The 19,185-nt window shown below is 45.5% G+C and overlaps 1 protein-coding gene across 1 annotated transcript; it reads right to left on the bottom strand.

Annotated features, from left to right (window-relative positions):
• Positions 1–761: 761 nt before the first annotated feature.
• On the bottom strand, positions 762–18,942 carry Tram1 (translocation associated membrane protein 1). The gene is made up of 10 exons (XM_036179143.1): positions 18,885–18,942; positions 17,500–17,621; positions 17,257–17,373; positions 15,917–15,975; positions 13,923–14,007; positions 9,117–9,187; positions 8,914–9,018; positions 7,704–7,847; positions 7,229–7,389; positions 762–2,263 (listed from the first exon to the last, which is right to left on the bottom strand). The coding sequence occupies exons 2-10, from the start codon at positions 17,548–17,550 to the stop codon at positions 2,190–2,192; spliced, it is 867 nt and encodes a 288-aa protein (XP_036035036.1). The 5' UTR covers positions 17,551–17,621; positions 18,885–18,942; the 3' UTR covers positions 762–2,189.
• Positions 18,943–19,185: the final 243 nt, after the last annotated feature.

The following is a 19,185-nucleotide window of genomic DNA, read 5'->3' as shown; positions in this document are numbered from 1 at the left end:
AAAGACATGTTGTTGTCCGTTTGTAGGCAATTGGAACTCCTTTTGAGAGAACATGCCTGACAACAGCCCAGGGATAACAGTAGTAGAGGGTTCTTGCTAGTCACACACATCTTTGCAACCAAGAGCCTCCCATTTCCTATACAAGCTGGGCCCACAAGTTCTGAACCTAAGGACTTCCTTCCTAAGATTGTTAAGGTTTAGCAGAATGTAGCTAATATCTTCATCCTTGAATATTCCAACCGGACTATTCCCAACTCTATTCTAATCTCAGGCAAGAGACTATTTTAGGGAGACAGTGAATCCCAGGGTGGCTAGTTCAAGGCCACTGGGAGCCTAGGAGCTCTCACAGTTTCCCATCAGGCTTCACAGCTTACTCTGTCCAGCGGATAACATCAGTCTCAGCAGGACTGGAAGACAGCAAGGGCACCTTATACCAGGGTCTGAGGAAGCCGGGATCCAGGGTGCATAGTTTACAACTAGACTATGCCTATCTGTGTGGCGTGTGATGTTCTAATCACACACTAAGGGCCCTCTTTTTCCTTTCCTGAAATGCAGTCTACTGTATTGAACATACATGTTGCAAATACCTCAAAACGGTTCCAGTTGGATGAGGAGGGAACACTTACTATTCCCGATGGCCACCACTGCTTGGGTACCAGGAAGCGTATTTGCTTATGAGGGACAGGGCCTTTAATGGTACATTATCATGAGAACATATGCTCAAAATAGCATGAACATAACAGTGAAGGACAGTAAGCAGCTTTTGAAAGTAAAAATTTTTTATTTTGATTGATTTCTCAATATAATGCCAGTCTGAATGGCAGAAATTTGGTTCCACAGACACTTGGTAATGCTACAGAGAGCTACTACTTTCCCAGGAAGTTAGGTTAACAGCTGGAAAGAGAAAGCACAACTTTCTAGCACATGGCAACTGAAGCCGCAGGCCCAGGGCCCCACAGCTTTTCTATTCAAAATGGCACCAACAGTTTTCAGCTGGTGACGGAAGTGAGAGATGGGAACATGATGTGGACACCAAACAGAGCACTGCATGTACTGTAACGAGCGACAGCGGACAAACCAAACTTAAGGGGTAGAAGGAGAACTATAGAAAAGGGAACCAATATTTTACTCAAATGCTTTTTAGAGCCTTTCTGTAGATACAAATATATATATATATATTTATCCAAAAATATGTTTTATACAGATAAATGTTTCTCAATTAAAGATGGGTCCAAAGCTATAGTATAACATAAAGCATGTCTTCTGTTAAGACTAACCACCTGAATTTTCAATTTCTTTAAAGTTAGTGCATTAGTTTTCCAAATATAATTACCTGACACCTTTTTATAGATATAAATCAAGTAGGCATTACATTTTCAAAGTGTTTGCAGGTTAAATGGTATTTCATTAAGATGCTATGCTTATCAAACTTACAAGCCCCATTAAGAATTAATAAACATACCTAAAAGGGCTATGTAAGTTGATATTCCTCTTCACAGTAAACATTTTCTGATTGCCAGTTGATATATGTTGAAAATGCACCACAAGACTTCACTTCCTAAGTACTCTTATGTTAGTAAGACATCTGCTCCAATGTACGGTAATAAATCTTGCAATAACTATAGGATGTGACACCTACAAACACTACCTAGAAAATAAAGCACACAATTATTTTGGTGATTTTACAAATCTTTTTTCTAGGTGTAAAGGCTACAAAAAACTCCTAAAAATTAGAGAACACTGAAAACATTAAAAGTTTGACATCTGACTTTATAGTATTTCCATTTTACCCTGAAAGACAACTTAAAAAATAGGACCTTCTTAGAACAGGTCACCTTGCTAATATTATAAAAAATCGGTGAGAGCAAGAAAAATTTTCACTGGTTATTCGGGGTTTCTGTAAATGGTCTTTCCCCAAACCATTAGAAAAATGCTCAAGACAAAAAGCAAAATAAAATATGTGGTGGTCCCTAAACTATTCTGAAGGCAGGTAGCTGAGTCTAAGCTAAAATCTTTTCACTTATGGTAATCCTCCTCCCTCAAATGCCCTTTAAAATGCAGGACAGAACAACAGCAGGAATCAAAGAGCATAAACCGTATTTTCAAGAACAGAGAAATCGCTAGTGCCGAAAGACAGAGTAGAAAGCAGATTCTTTGGGGGGGCCATTAATCCATCAGTTGACAATCCACTATGAAGACTTCTCTTTCCTATTCCGGGGTGAGTCTGCTCCGTTTGATGTGACCGCTCCATTCACGCCGTTCTCTGAAAGGAGAGAAGCACAGGTATCATTGTCTCACAAGCAAATTGAGCCATACTAGCTACACACGAGGTATCTGCAGGTCAGGTATCCTGCACACCAGGAACCAGGCAGCGAATCAACAGAAAGTAAGCACTATAAAAAGGGAAAAGGAGGTAGGGTGGAGGACTGCTGTAAAGTCACAAGGTCTGCAACTGTCCCCACAGCAGCCCTGACAGGACACAGCTGTCCCCACTGGGTGGCACAGACCTGTGAGGTATTTCTTTAAAGCACAGAAGAGGTGTCATTAGGGACAGTCACTATTATAGTTAAGGTGGAGTGGGTGCATGCCAGGAATGAAGGCCATTTTATATCGAGAGAAGGAGGGCGGGGAGATGCCTGAGCGGGCAATAGTACTTACTGCACAAGCTTGAAGACCCGAGTTCAAATCTCCAGAAGCCACAGGAAAGCTGCCAGCGGCCACACATGCCAGTGACCCCAGCACTCAGAAGGTAGAGACAGGGGACTGTGGGGCTTGCTTGTCACGACCTCAGTAAGAGGTCCAGTTCAGTAAGAGACTATCTGAGGGAGCAAGGCACCCACATCTTTGTCTGTTGGAGCCCAGCTAGGTTTCCTAGTGGCTGTACCCAGCAGGTCTGCATAAAAGGTTGACTGGACCACGGGCCCCAATACCAGGTATTTCTTTTTCTTTCTTTCTTTCTTTCTTCCTTCCTTCCTTCCTTCCTTTCCTTCCTTCCTTTCCTTCCTTCCTTCCTTCCTTCCTTCCTTCCTTCCTTCCTTCCTTCCTTTCTTTCTTTCTTTCTTTTTTTCAAGTTTCTCTGTGTAGCTTTGGTGCCTGTCCTGAATCTCATGCTATAGACCAGGCCGGCCTCAAACTCACAGAGATCTGCCTGGCTCTGCCTCCCGAGTGCTGGGATTAGAGGCGTGCGCCATTACCGCCCGGCCGAGTACCAGTTATTTCTAAGGGTCTACCCTTGGTTGTATCTAGCAAGGGGGAGGTCCTTTGCCCCTCCCCTTGGCATTGTTATAAATAGCCCTTTGGAATAATGCTCTGGGCTGGTGGATAAGGATCCAGGTCCACCTGAGGTTATCCTGCATTTCTCTCTGTTTCTCTGGCCTCTTTATTTCTATCTAAATCTCTTATCCCTCATTCCTCGAGTCCCGGGGTAAATGAATGTGGAAGCTGGTCTCCCACACTTGCTGGACTCTACGCATGCATGATGCCCATACCTGTTCTTAAGTCAGGACAATTTAGCAAGAGAATGCAACATAAAGCATCTGGATTGGCCAGGAAGGTGAATAAGACCACTTTCATTTGTGGATGATCCAAAAGAACCCATAGCCACTAAAGCACTTTTAAAGTCAGTCCAGTAAAGCCTCAGGATCCAGATCAACACGCAGACACCAACTGCACTTTTATACTCATGACTAACAACCTGGACCAGATCAACACGCAGACACCAACTGCACTTGTATACTCATGACTAACAACCTGGACCAGATCAACACGCAGACACCAACTGCACTTGTATACTCATGACCAACAACCTGGACCAGATCAACACGCAGACACCAACTGCACTTGTATACTCATGACTAACAACCTGGACCAGATCAACACGCAGACACCAACTGCACTTGTATACTCACAAGGAACAACCTGAAAATGGAATTAAGGAGAGGATTTTATTTTATATCAGTATCCAAGAGTACAATATTTAGGAAGAAATTTAATCATGTACTAGACATTTAGATTGATAACTATAAAATGTAATTGGAAGAAATTAAAGAGCAGAATAAATGAAAAGACATCCATGTTAATGCTCCCCAAGGCAATTTACAGATTAAAGGAAATTTGAATCAAAACTCCAGGTGCTTCTTGCAGACACTGAAAGGCAGATCCTAAAATTCACACAGAAATGCTAGGCACCTAAAACAACTAAACTGTAAAAAAGAAGAAAACTGGAGAACCTCCATCTCCTTGTCCACAAAACTTCCAAAGCCACAGAAAGACAGCAATACAGTGAGCTACTCACCCACCACAGCAATGCAGTGAGTTGCCCACCCACCACAGCAATGCAGTGAGCTGCCCACACATCACAGCAATGCAGTGAGCAGTCCACACATCACAGCAATGCAGTGAGCTGCCCACATCACAGCAATGCAGTGAGCTGCCCACACATCACAGCAATGCAGTGGGCTGCCCACCCACCATAGCACTGCAGTGAGCTGCCCACACACTACAGAAAAAAGGCAGTACACTACCCACAAGCCACAGCAAGGTAGTGTTTACCTGCACAGTGACAGACACCTAAATACATCTGGCAAAATTCAGAGCTCAGATCTGACTCATTTTTCAAAATTCATGAGAGTTAGTCTTCCCAGAAAACAGTACAAGAACAACTGTATATAAACCTGAGACTCAGCTCACTGAACGATGCCACTTTGAGCGCTCTCCCTAATGACCCGGCAGTTCCACACCTATATATATAACTAAGAGACAGAAACCGGTGTGCAAAGACACGTATAGGTGTGCTTACATCACCTTTTGTTAAAAGTACAAATAACCCAAGTGTCCATCAACCAGATAAACAAAGCATGGTATGTGTAAGGATTAGGTCCTTAATTATGTCACTAGCCTGTGATGGTGTCCCAGCCTGAACAGCGGGCGTGCCCTCTGTGTCCTCTCCTTCCGTATTCTCCCCCCTCCACACGGTCTCTCTCTCTCCCTTTCTCTCCCAAAGCTCTAGAAAGGTAACCATGGCTCGTGAATCTTCTCTGCCACCGCAACATCCTTTGGCATGGCCGCCACTTAACCAACAGTATGTCCATACAAGACTGAGTAGTGCCTATGCCATAAACATAGATGACCCTCAAAAACATGATGCTAAGGGCCTGTGTGATGGCTCAGCAGGTGAAGGTGCCTGCTGCCAAGCCACAACCTGAGTTTCATCCCCAGGATCCAGAGGTGGAAGGACAGAACTCCCAGAGGTTGTCCTCTGACCTCCACAGGCACACCAGGCACATGTGCACTCATACCCCTCCCCCCATAAAAAATGTAGTTTAAAAAAAAACAAACCCTAACAATATGATGCTGAGGTAGACAGGATGACTCAGCAACCAGAATCAAGTCCAACTCCTGGAGCCCAGGTGAGGTGGAAGAGCCACCTCCACGGGGTGGCCTCTGTCCCGCCCCCATGCATGCTTGCATCCCTACAGCCACATGCAGCAAATGTGAGCTATGTCAGCCAGTCACAGATGAGTGCCCACTGTACTGTGCCACGTACAGAAGATATGTAGCAAGGACCAAGCCACTGAGACACAAGACTGAAATAGTGGCTGCCCAGGGCTTGGGAAGGAAGCGGAAGGAGCCGCTGGCAGGGACGGGGGTTTTCTCTGGGCTGACTGCCTGTCTGCCTCTGCTTCCAAAGCGCAGTGATTTAAAGGCATCCACAGCACCACACCTGGCTCTTTCTGGGAAGCTTTTATAACATGTTTTAGAATCAGGCAGCAGCTTGTATCATTTTGTAAATACTGTGGTCCTCCCAATCCGCCATCCTAAGACAGGGTTTCTCTGGTAGTCCTGGCTGTCCTGGAACTTTGCTCTGTAGACCAGGCTGGTCTTGAACTCAGGGATCCACCTGACCCTGCCACCCCAGGGCTGGGATTAAAGGCGTGCACCACCACACCCAGCTAGTAAATACAGTTTAAAAATGTTTTTTTTTTTTTTCCTCAAAATGACTCAGAGGTTAAGGGTACCCAGAGTCAAGCATGATGACCCACATGGTGGGAGGAGATGGCCCATACCTCCAGGTACTCACGAGATCTCTACACGTATGCCACGACACCAATGTTTCTGCACACACACTCTCAATACATAAACACTGAAGTCTGCTTTAAATGGTGATATGTACACTTCAAGGCCAGCTGTATGATGTGGAGGTTACACCCAAATAAAGTCACCGCTGAAAGGCATTCCTGAGGGCCAGTGAGATAGTTTGGTGGGTTGAAGCACTTGCTGACCGTCCTGATGACCTGAGGTGTTTGATCCCTGGAACCCACATGGTGGAAGGCGAGGAGCTACTGTGACCGCCACGTGTGCTCTGGCACAAATGCACCCACACAAAATAAGTGTAAGAAGAACTACGAAGTATCACTGTGATTCAAAATAACCTCAATAACGTTGGTGTGTACGATACTCATGTACTGAAATACAAATTTTCTTTATATCCATCTACAGAGGTGATGTAATTTCAGTCCAGCATCTAAGCTGTCTGAGGGGAGAGAGATGAATGAGATACACAGGTTCAAGAACTGCTGGACAAAGCTGGAGTATGGAGCCCAAGAGAGCCAGGACTTAGCAGGAACAAGCTAATGCAGATGTGTCTTTACAGCCATAATGCCCTACGCTTCTGTTCCAAGAACCACATGCACTGAAAATATCATTTGCAGTGTCAATGTGTTTCAGTCACAAGCCAACGGGAGAGAGCAGTGAGATACAGGCTTTGCAGAGTTCAAGCGCCAAGCAATCAGAAGTGGTATATATATAAAAACTTGGCTCTTTTTACAGACGGGAGGGGCTGGAGATTTGAAAACATGGACAGACGCCCACAACACATCGTACCACACCCACTCAGCTGGCCACTAGTGAGGCTCCTGCTCCGCTGCCACTCGAAGGAAGGAAGCGTGCTGACTGCTCCTGAGAGTGACTGACCCCTCACTCAAGGAGAGAGGAACGGGAGAGGGTCACTTTGCCTCCAGTTCTGTTAGCCAGCTGGATAAAGAGAGGCAAGCACTCTTGTCGTTGGCTAGGCCACTGTCCTTGAAGTGTACTCCATAAACATGTTTTTCCTTCTTTTAAAACAAAAAGTAACAGAGTTGTCTTTGTAAGATTTGGAAACTAAACACTCTGTAGCTATGGTTCCCCAGCTTTCACTTCCAGGTGTTTCCACGGCTTAGTCAGTACCAACCTGTTCCTTTTCTGGAAGACCTGCCTTTGGTCACGACCGGTTTCCTCTTCACAGGTGGGGCCTGGAAAGCAGAATGCTCCCTCCACCGCCGAAGCTGGAAGTTAATGAACTTCCACATCATGAAGGCTTGCGTGATGCAGATGGAGGCCAGAACAGCGATTCTGAAAAGCATGCAGAAAACGACCAAAAATCAGAGATGAGGAGAGCGCACCCTATGTGATTTGACGGTAGTGACTTATGGCTAACACTACTGTTGGCAAGATTATGTTAAGAAATAACGATTCTATCGAGAAATTCATCTTAGAAGTTAAACCAGGTCTTAGTATTATTACTCAATGTAGAAAGGAACTGCAGCAGGCATGAAACCAAGTCCAGGACTTTCTAGCCCTCAAGTTACCCGGCACTCATGTGATGATGTGGTAACACGGCCAAGTGGTGGCATTTTTAGTAATAGTGGGACATGAAAGGACTGTACCTAACCGCCAGCACGTTGAAGTTTCCAGTGCTAAAATCCAGCTTCTGATTCTCTGCTCTTGCCAGACCAAAACCAACAGTGAGGACTGAAAGAATTAAGGTCAGAAGTCTTCCCAAAACAAAAAGAACCGCCCAGAGGGAAAATCTGCAAGAGAAATGTGCAAAGTCATGTGACAAAATCAAGAGGACACAGTTCTACTAGAATGGATCCCTCCTGAAAAAATGCATATTCAAACAGCACTTCTTTGTGTCATGAGTGTGTGTGTGTGTGTGTGTGTGTGTGTGCGCGCGCACGCGCGCGCACTGAGCCTGCTGTGGAGGGTGAAATCAGCAAGGGTGTCTTCCTCATTCTCCAGGACTGTGTGAGACAAGGTCGCTCACCCACTGGCGAGCCTGGCCTGTCCAGACCCAGTGTCCTCTTGCTGCCACCCCATACCTGGCTTTTTCCATGAGGCTGGGAACTGGAACTCAGGTCCTCACGCTTGCTGTACAACAAGCTATCTTTCCCACTAAGCTATCCTTCTACCTCCTAAAACAGGACTTCTTACTCTGCAAAACAGGTTTCTGTATTCAGATGCCTGGGCATTCTACACACTGTAGTGTACTCTCAGAGGCCCATGGCATCATCGGTTACCTTATTTCGGTTTTTCACAACTCTAGTAGACAACTATTAGACATTTTTGTTCACTGTTAAATACTTGCAATGTGCTTCAGAACTTCTTCACTGAAGAGCTGAAGCATGCTGGGAAAAGTCAAGATGAGCAGTGCTGCAGACAGTTCCCCTTTTAGAGTCTTACAGACCTCATATTCTTTACAAGTGACGACACCTTTCTGATTTTTCTTTCCGATCTGATTTTTTATTAAAATCTTTGCATATTCTTAGGGCTACATTACCTATTCCTTTCTTTCTTTTTTAACAATTGTATTTGTTGTATGCATGCTGTACAGGGTGGGTAGGGGTCCATGTATGCCATGGCCCATGTGTGGAGATCAGAGAAACTATGTGGATTTGCTTCTTTCCTCACACCTTTATGTGTGTTCTCCAGCCAAGACCGACTCCATTTTAAAGGATAAAATACAAAGCGTGGACATTGCCAAGTGGTTCCATTTTCTTTCAGTGCAGTACTAAGAAAACTGTAGGAATTCTCAAGGACACAGGCTATGACAATCTGACTCCAATATCTGGTGAACAGGCAAAAGACAGCACCTACCCTTTCTGGTACCTCTCGTCGCTAAAGTAAAACAGACGGGAAATGTGGAAAAGGAATTCAACAAAATAGTGCAGCACCAGAAGAACAAGACCCAGGTGGTTCAAGCTGTGGACAGAACACACAAGAAAGGTTAACGGACCGCTCTGTTAAGTCAGCACACTATCTGCTAGTCAGTCAACAGACCCAAGCAAACCCCAACTCACTTCAAAAGGTAAGCCCCAGCGATGTGGAAGAGGTAAAGACCAATGTAGACAAGCTGACGAGGAACATCTTCCTGCAAGCACAAAGGCACCAGAGATGGAAAACACCGTCAACACTTGCTTTGCTTGCTTTTTTTTTTGGGGGGGGGGGAGGGAGGGTTTTTGAGATAGGGTTTCTCTGTGTAGCTTTGCACCTTTCCTGGAACTCACTTGGTAGCCCAGGTTGGCCTCGAACTCACAGAGATCCGCCTGACTCTGCCTCCCGAGTAAAGGCGTGGGCCACCACCGCCTGGCTCAATACTTTCATTTTTAACAGTACAACCCATCCCCCATCCTGTGTCTTTCTTATATCCAGCTGACTTTGTATCTTAGAACCAACAGGTCAATAAGGATGGCAGATAAAACGCCCTCACTGAAACTCACCCTCACAACCAATAACTCCCCAAGCTGCTAAAAGGTGTCCACTGCTTTCAAAAGGCCAGTTATCCAGGAACCTCTTCCTAAGTCAATGTTTCCTCAGATGCATACAAACAAGTATTTCCAAAGCAGGGCCTGTTCACTCAAGGAGCACCACCGACAAAGGGTAGGTAACTAAGAAAACAAGTTCTGCACTTCCCATAGGTGTGGGCTCGGGCAAGGCAGCCCCTCTCTGCACCACAGGCCTAAATCCAACACCAAGAAAGAAAGCAAGCAGAATCGAGGGGAGACAAACATGGGGAGCCACTGGAGAACACACACCCCAGGTAAGAACGGAAGACTGACCGGAGACAGTGTATCGAGAAAAGGATGGCTGCAGTGTACTGTCCCAGGTCAAACTCCCCCGTCATTCTGCAGTCCCTGGGAGGAAGGCCATGTGGTTTGGAGCTCACATGTCTGAAGATAATAAGCAACTCTAGTCTGGCACCAGGCTCTGGTGCTTACGGTCACCAGAGGTGTGGGAGAAGGGAGAGGGGCAAGGGGGCTGGGGAGAACTTGGCTTCCTGAGAAGGACTTCACCAATCCTCCGTTTGCTGGGCAGTCTGGGAGCCAGCCAGCTGTCCCAGGACGGCTCCTCACAGCTATGGAAACGACAGGCCTGACCAAGGCAAATGGAGAAGCAGATGTCTGCTGAGCACAGCCTCACTCCCAGCCCTATGGTTTTGTGATGGGAATTACCTTCCTTCACCAGAAGCCACGGTCAAGATTTTGTTTACCATTAACACACTAAAACACTTACAACCATGAGTCAGTTAATAAAATTTCCAAGTCATTTTACTTTTAAAAAACTTTGCAGAGTAAGTTTTGTGGTGTGATTCTGGGTGTGTGCCATCACATCTGGCTATGTATGTCCTTAATACTAATAGAGCTTTGGAGAAGGAAACTGTGGAATGCCATACAACTCGGATAATCTCATTTTTTCATGGAAAATCTAATTAGTATGCTTAAATTATGAATTCCAAAACTATAAATAACTTTAAGGAACATTTTTACTTGTTGGTCCAGGGTCTCATCTTAAACTGACATTTTTCAAAAGCTCTCATACTACAGGGGTCTACACTGATTATTCTGAGTAACAACAAGTGTGTGTGAAATGCACGTAAGGATTAAAACACTTCCAGCACTGCCCCTTTAATCCCGTACCCAGGCCTGAGGACAGACTATGAAAAGCTTTGCAATAATTCAAAGGGAAGTGCCAGTGGTGAGTGACAGGGGCTAGAAAGGACTGCGGCTGTCAAGAAGTAGGGACGGCAAACATTGCTAGTACTTTACGTAATAATCAATCATATCATCTAAAATCAAAGCTAGTTGATTATCAGCAACCAAACATTCGACTATTTCTCGACTTCCCTCCAATCTTGCAAGTTCAAACTAGCTAAGCTATTACTCTCTCCGAGACGAGGTCTCTCTTTACATTGCTCAGGCCGGACTCAACAGCCCTGCTCCAGCCCCTCCGGGACCTGGGACTGTGGTGACACACTACAAGGCCTGGCTAGGAAATGCCATTTCCAATCTCCTCCTGGGCAAAAAGGAGATGTGCTCACACTCAAGTTACATGATTAAAATCTTCCTATCAAGGACACTGAGCTCTCTGCCACCGCCACGCCTCTCCACCCGTCCGTTCACAGCCTTCCTTTCTTATTCATCCCCCAGCCCGTGACACTGGTTCACAACAATCACTGTACTACTGTCTTCCAGTAAAGAGTTCTTCCCAAAATACATTTCATAGAGGAAATTTTAAGAAACTCTTTAACACATATGCAGCTGTTACTTTCAAATTATGCTAATTACTTGAAACAGTTACTTTCAACTTTCACGTGCAAGTGTTAAAAATAGTTTAAGTTCTAAGTTATGCAAATTATTCCCTAAAAACTAGACTGCATTTCTGGAGAGATGCCATCTGGCAAGAACTGGTAAGAATGAAGCTTTAGAAGCTAAAATGCACAACTGTTTGAAATGTTCCTTCTTACTTACTAGGGTCAGCGAGCAAGATGCAGACACTGATTAATAACAAAATCTACCAGTATTATTCTCAGGGGTATGCAAACACCTCATCAGCGAGCTTCAAATAGCTGAGCCATGTCCAGCAGTAAAGCATCAAGAACTGTGATACTGTCAGTATTGTTGTCCAACAAAGCTTTCCACAATGACACAATGTTCCCTAAATCTCTGTGCAGGCCATAAATGGCGGCACACACCTATCGCCTTCCCTCACTCAGGAGAGACCGAGGCAGGAGGATCATGAGTTATCCAGGCTGGAGCCACACAGAAAAACCATCTTTTAAAAAGTGAGGAAAGAGGGAGAGGGAGAGGGAGAGGGAGAGGGAGAGGGAGAGGGAGAGGGAGAGGGAGAGAGAGAGAGAGAGAGAGAGAGAGAGAGAGAGAGAGAGAGAAAGAATGAATTGCTGTGGATATCACTGTATAAATAAAGTGCTGATTGGCCAGTAGCCAGGCAGGAAGGATAGGGTAGGCGGGACAAGGAAGAGGAGAAGGCTGGGAACAGAAAGGCTGGGAGGAGACACTGCCAGCCGCTGCCATGAGAAGCAACATGTAAAGACAACGGTAAGCCACAAGCCATGTGGCAAAGTATAGACTAACAGAAATGGGCTAAATATAAGAGCAAGAGCTAGACAATAATAGGCCTGAGCTAATGGCCAAGCAGTTTAAATAATCTAAGTGTCTGTATGATTATTTTATACGTGGGTTGTGTGACCACAGGGGCTTGGTGGAACCTGGAGAGAAGCTCTCCAAATACAGAGAATGAATGAATGAATGAATGTGTGTGTACCTTCTACCCCACACGGTCGTGGGTAGCCACACATGGATAAAAGGCACTAAGGCCAGTCTGAGTAGGGAGCGGGACTGTGTTTGTACTTATTTGACAGGGGGCCAGCAGCTACTGTTCTGTACAGTGTAGCTCTAGGACACCTAAGACTCCAAGCAGCTCCACCGGCAGGGAAGAGCTCCTGGAAACTGTGGGCCTAATAATTCCTGTGTAATTACACCCTAATCTGTGTAGTAACTGGAAAAGCATTCCACCTAATAGAAAAAGCAACATGTGCCAGAGGACATGACCTCTACTTGGTACTGTTTCCTGATCCCAGCAGACAGCGGGCACACGTTCAGGACAGATGATAAAGGGCCGACTGGTACGCACTTTTTAAAGACTACCTGTGCATTGTGAGAGGGCAGAGATCAGTCAGTCAGGAACCTTCTAACTGTGGCAAACAAATCTGCACACAACCAACAAGGAGTAAGATGAACTCATGTGCAGCTGGAACAGGCTCAGAGTGATTAATTAAATACAGAAATTGTCTCATCTAGATCTCTACCCATTTATCCCTCCCTGACATTATTCTCAAGTAAATCCCACAGAGTTTTTTCTTTTTTTTAAAATCTATTTACACAAAAATAAAGATCCTTGATTAATCACAGGGAAAAGGAAATCCTGAAAGCGCAACCCTCACGTGACAATGGTACACTTAGGGAATATGAAGGCATGGCGTACAGAGGGAGAGGAGGAAGTCTGCCAGAGTACAGGTCAGCAGCGTTGGCTTCAAGCGATGATGGGCAGAGGGACAGGAGGTCCTTAAGATAAAGGAACTGGACTATGCAATGCCATGGAGGTGGCTTTCAGAAAGGGGCACCAAGAGCTCCCGGCAGTTCACCCATTGCTCTAAGCAAATGCCTTTCCCCACAGGCTAAAGGGGCTGCCCCATCCCACCCATCAGGAAGGGCTGCCCTGGTGAAAATTTAACTCTGGTTAACTTTCCGTCAACACTGAACTCTTTTTTTTTTTTTTTTGGTTTTTCGAGACAGGGTTTCTCTGTAGCTTTGCACCTGTCCTGGACTAGCTCTGTAGACCAGGCTGGCCTCAAACTCACAGAGATCCGCCTGCCTCTGCCTCTCGAGTGCTGGGATTAAAGGCGTGCACCACCACCGCCCCGCTGCACTGAACTCTTATTTTGGACTTACACACAGAACTGTTAATTGGACACCAACTAGTTACTTGTGAAATAAAATGCTGAACACCATCCCCCTCTCAAAAACAAAAACAAAAACCCCAGAAACCAGTAAGAGGAAACTAACACATCTTAAAATCTTGCTTACGTTTTAAGTTACCACTAATTTAAAAGTGAGTGAGCAACCAGCAGGTTACCTGTAAAAGTTAAACAAAATCGGAGATTTTTAAAAGAAAATATTTAGGAATCTTGGCTTTTGAATGAAGGGGAGGTGGGGATGGCAGAAACAAGGCTGAGACCAAGGACAGGGGGGGTATTCCGTTTGAGAAACGACAAGACACTCTCTCAAGTTAAACCACACCCAGCTTACTTTTTTGGTTTTCTGGAAGTAGAGTTCAGGGAGCGCATGGAGCCAGTATGCCAACTGGGATATGTAGAAAAACTTCATTTGAAAGCTGTGTGAGAAAGCGAAAATATCTCTTAAAGTACAGTATTTAAAACAAAACAAAAGAACCCCCAAAAGAAGAACAGGCGCGAGAGGCCGGGATGGACGAGGCAGCCATGTTTTGTTGTCGATGGGAGGCCTGACCCGTCACGGCGCAGCTCTTGAGCTTGCTCGGTTTCTCACCGTGCAGTCCACTCTGCTGCGAAACTCTGGGCAAAGCCAGTGCAAGCCGAACCTGAGCCGCTTGGCGGCCGGTTACCGTGGGCTGGGGAAGGAGTAGGCCGGCCATGCTAGCTATGGGAAACGACGGACCCACAGACCTGGACGGCTTCATCAACGGGAAATGGGGCAAAAAGACCGCCCGATGTCGCAGCAGCGAAACCCATTATCTTTATCAAATACAGGCTGAAACGGGGAGGGCTGATGTAAAGCAATGGCTCACTGAGTGACTGTCACCAGAGCCGGGCGATCTCAGTGTCGAACACCCCGCTATTTCCCTAGTGAAATATGATTTCCATCCGGCTGCAAACACATGCAGGTCAAGGCAGAACAAAGGCAGGGTGGAGGTGCAGGAGGGTTCCCAGGAGATGCATCTCAGTCACTCAGCAGGCCCCTCCTTACATTACAAACCTCTGGCCTTTCTGACTGACCATCTTCTCCCTTCTCATGCTCTCTACACGTTAAAATGGAGACCACAAAGCCAATCGGAAGACATTTCCAGGAGGTAATACAGCTGCATGTAAGTACGACGTTTATAACTACATCTTATAAAAGGTCAACACATCTCTCTAGTTTAGTTTTTTAAATCAGAGAATGACTCAGTAGGGGGTATTACTGCTGGATTTAATTCAAACACACGCATGGCCATGTGACTCCCTTCCTTCATGAATTTTTTCTCTTGTTTTTAGCCCACCAAGTATTCAGTGAGTACTTTCCAGGTGGGAAGCGCCTAGAACTTTCTAAGCAGAAAGAATGAAGTATACAAACAACATCAGAAAGAGAGCGCACCACTGTCGAAAAGGTAGTCTTGGTGGGTATGGACACAAAGCAGGACTCACACATGTGAGATGATTAGAGAGTAATCTAAATTATATAGAGACGCTCTATAAATATAAGCTGAACTACACGAGGTCCGAGGGACTCCTTGCAGGCACAGCAGCGAGGAGAACCCGCGGGCAGCAGTGGCACTAAGCAGACTGAGGCCTGAAGCGCAAGGAACAGCTCACTGTGTCCCGTCCACTAAGCTCCCGGAAACAACCTACAGATCCGCAGGATGCCAGCAAGCCAAAGGAGAACCAGGGCCTCGGGAACAGTCCAGAGCAGTTGGCGATGAGGAACGAAGAGATGGAGTGGGCATGGGAAAGCCAAGAAAAGCATGGAAAGATGGAGCCACGCAGACGGGAAGAACGAAGGTGCAGGAAGGGAAGAGAACCCCAAACTGAAATGGTTAAAATCAGGGCCTGGGGAGAGGGAGGGCCTATTAGTTCAGAGCACTTGTTGCTCTTACAGAGGAGCTGGGCTTGATTCCCAGCACACCCATGGTGGCTTACAGCCACCCACAACTCCAGTTCCGGGGATCTGAAGCCGCCCTCTGACGTCCTCTCCACCAGTCACACAGGTGGTACACATACACACATCTAGGCAAAAAGTCCTCTATATAAAATCATCTTTTAAAAAATGGTTAAGATCAGTCGTCTCATGCTGGCAAAGGTAATGAAAACCAGCACAAACCAGCACACGGCGGCGGCGGCCCTTTTTCCTTACGACAGTGGCGATACTTGTCTTTATGCTTCAGGAAATGGACCCACTTCAGGTAGTAGCATCGAGCCCAGAAGAGAGTAACAGGGGTGGGTTTGGCTTGCTTGTGACATGAACAGTGTTTAGTTAAAAAAGGCCTGATTAAAAAAAAAACAACTTACGTCATCAGGTTATGAGGATAAGCCCTCCACAGGATAGTTGGATCTGATATATAGTTTTCCTAAGAGACAGGAAAATTGGTATGTGAGTATCATGAGAACATTTACAATTCCCCACAAAGGTTCCAAAGAGCAAGCTAAAATCAAATGTTGTAGCTCTCCAATGCGATCTGAATGGCTAAGTGCAATGAGTATGAGACATACAACCAAGCAGGATCAGTACCCACTTTTCAAGTACCCTTCAACGCCATACAGGAGAATAAGAAGTATGGCAAACAAACGGTGTGCAATGGACAGCGACAGAAGGTGACAGGTGCAGGCCAGCTCTGTGAGGATGTGTTTCATCCATGTAACCAGAGAACTGAAAACAGCATTTCTTGACAGAAGGTCACAATGAGGCAATGCATACAATGCTTGCAAATCTTGTTCTCAGAAAACTGCATGTATTTGGTGAAAAATTACAAGAAACAAAGCTAAAAAAATGAAAACAAAACCCCTCCAAAACCTAAAGTGATGACTTTAAGAAGACTATGTGTCCCTGGTGCCACTCTTTTTTTTGGCTTTTCTTTTTGTTTTGGTTTTTCAAGACAGGGTATCTCTGTGTAGCCCTGACTGTTCTGGAACTCACTCTGTAGACCAGGCTTGAACTCACAGAGATCCGCCTGCCTCTGCCTCCTGAGTGCTGGGATTACAGGCATGCGCCACCACCGCCCGGCCGATGTAATTCCTACACTAGAAGCTTACATAAAACAGATTTGTAAGCCGCCATTTCCCTTATGTGCATTACATCAGTAAGATGGGCTGGGCACTGGATTGAGAAGTTGAGTTTTCATACACCTCTGTCATTAAGTGCTAGGTCCCGGGCATCTGACTTTGGCTGTTATTAATCTCCACCCTGATGATTTAAAAGACTCATGTGCTTAATAATCTGAAAAGTGTGTAAAGCCACATAATGGCATATGAAGGGCGCTGTTATTTAACATTAAAGTTGACACTGGCTGCCCTCTCCTCACTAAAGAGAGCTGAAGGTTCTGATCGTCTTACTTGAACATTTATATGTTTAAGTTGCCTGGGAGCCGCCCGGACTGTTTTAAGGAGGAACTGACTAACAACATTTCTGCTTTTCTAACCTCGGCAAGCCGAGACTGCCACGGGATCCTTTCTGTGAACGGGGAGATCTGCACAGATCTAATGATGACATCTCACCACTGAAAACCGTGCGAGGCTTCTGACACAGTCAGCAGCTCAGACTTCCTACTCTCTGGCAACTTTTAATTACCCTCCTTCCTGCGCAGAGTTCTTAGTGTGAAATGAGGTTTAAGAACACCAAGTGACATACTTACAGAAATGAGAATGAACGTGCCCCAAACACAAGCAAAAAGGTAGAATGCACTAAGCTGACCAGACTCATTAAACTTGCTGTGTTTTGTCTTGGAGAAGTGCATTCGTCTGTTAATTTTCTAAAAACAAAAGCAGGTATTAGTAATAAAGAACACAGCACACAACACACATAACATACGATGACTGTAGTGTGGAGAACTTAGCAGTACTTTACAAAATAGGGATTTCTAAGATTGTATACTTACATCCAACACATACTCCTGAATTATGGCGTGAACAATTATCGCCACTAGCATGTAGAAGAAAACTGTAGCCAAATCTTTGAAACCATAGTAATAAAGGGATGCGGATTCAGTAGCTTGTTCTTCTGAAGGCCAAAAAGGACACACACACACAAAAAAAAATATACGTGAGATTATGAAAAGAGTACTCAGTCCAACATAGTCATGGAAACAAACAAAAGGAGACTAACTCTGAGTAAACCTCTACAGCACTGTCAAGGTTTCTCCTGAGTGTCCCCAGCCACGGGGGACGGAAGCTCGAGAGGCCATCTACCACCCAAAGCTCCAGGGATTATTTACAGAAGACCTGATACATGTTAGTCATGGCCACCAGAAACCCAAAACAGGGAGCCACCACTACCTGGCAGACTCCTACTTGGCCTACTCTCTCATCTTCCAGAGAGCCTCTGTGGCCTCTGGCTGGACTGGCACTGGCCCTCCATTATGATTCTCACTGAAGGTAATTCGACCTGTTTGCTTTGGTTCTGGTCTCCAAGCACCAGAGAGATGCTGCTACTACTTCAAAGTTGCATTAATTTTTGAATGTTAATATTTATGAGTTGCTGGCATCTGAGTTTTGAGGTTTGTTTGGGGCATTTAGGTGACAACATCACTCTGGCATCTCAAGTGCCAAGCAATGCTAGTCTTGAGTAACTTTTCTCAGTCACTCAACCAAGCATTTGTAAAAGCAAACGCAATAGAATAAACTCAGTCTGTCCCTCTGGTCTTCCGCCAAGGGGGGAGACCCCGGAGCGGGTTACTGCCAGACACGTTCCCATTTCCTGAAGGTGGCAGCATCTTCTCTCTGCTTACCAGAGCCAACCACAGGACCCTGCAGCAGCCGACTTCCCACTGCAGCTTCACTTTTACATAGCATCACTTGGAAACAAAACTTTCTAAAATCAAAGAATAATGTGGACACAATTTTCTGAGAATTCCTAGAATTTACTAATATTTTCTCTAGGCAAAATACTTGCTTAAGGCAGAATTAAAAAAAAACTGGAAAGGAGTAAGTCTGAAGGGATTATCTCTGGCCTAAAATATAGCAAATGGCAGAGAAACTGAGCCAGAACAGCGCACCTAGAGAAGTCTGCCTACCCAACAGCCTACATGAGCACACTGACTCTCAGGGATTCCTTCAGGAGAGGATTAGAGGAAGCAATACAAAGAAGTCTCTGATGGAATTTCAAGACCATGCACAAAATCTATAAGAAACAATCAACACATAAAACCAGGTTTCGTACACTGCTTAGGATAAAATAAAGCCCAGAGACTAGAGATTAGCATAGATTTTAGTGTCCATGGACACCTCCCCATGTGTTCAACTGTGTGTCTGCACAAAGACCTACCTGTCGCAGGCTGAGTGACATTGTACTGAAGAGCAACGAAGACGATGGCTGCCTTTGCTGTTATCTGGGGGCAGAAAGCACAAGACACGTCAGCTGTCACTCCCGCAAATGAGCACACCAAGGGCAGAAAGATCACAGGTGCTGCCCCCAGCTTCACCACGACGCAAGGCCCCTGACTCCGTGGCACCTTGGGGAGACCCAGTGGGAACTTCTGATCACAAGTAGCGTCTGGAGTTAGGACAAGTCACTGAAGGACTTTTCTGTAATTCAGACCACATAACCCATGTGTACTGCTGACATT

Source organism: Onychomys torridus, chromosome 2 (assembly GCF_903995425.1).
Source record: "Onychomys torridus chromosome 2, mOncTor1.1, whole genome shotgun sequence".
NCBI lineage: Eukaryota > Metazoa > Chordata > Mammalia > Rodentia > Cricetidae > Onychomys > Onychomys torridus.
This window is presented reverse-complemented; position numbering and strand designations above follow the sequence as displayed.

Coding starts and splice junctions, on each gene's coding strand:
- Tram1 (XM_036179143.1), bottom strand. CDS start 17,550: ATGCTAGTGGCGATAATTGTTCACGCCATAATTCAGGAGTATGTGTTG. Junction 15,976..17,256: donor GCACGTTCATTCTCATTTCT/GTAAGTATGTCA, acceptor CCTGTCTCTTAG/GAAAACTATATATCAGATCC. Junction 7,390..7,703: donor TTCAACGTGCTGGCGGTTAG/GTACAGTCCTTT, acceptor CATGCTTTTCAG/AATCGCTGTTCTGGCCTCCA.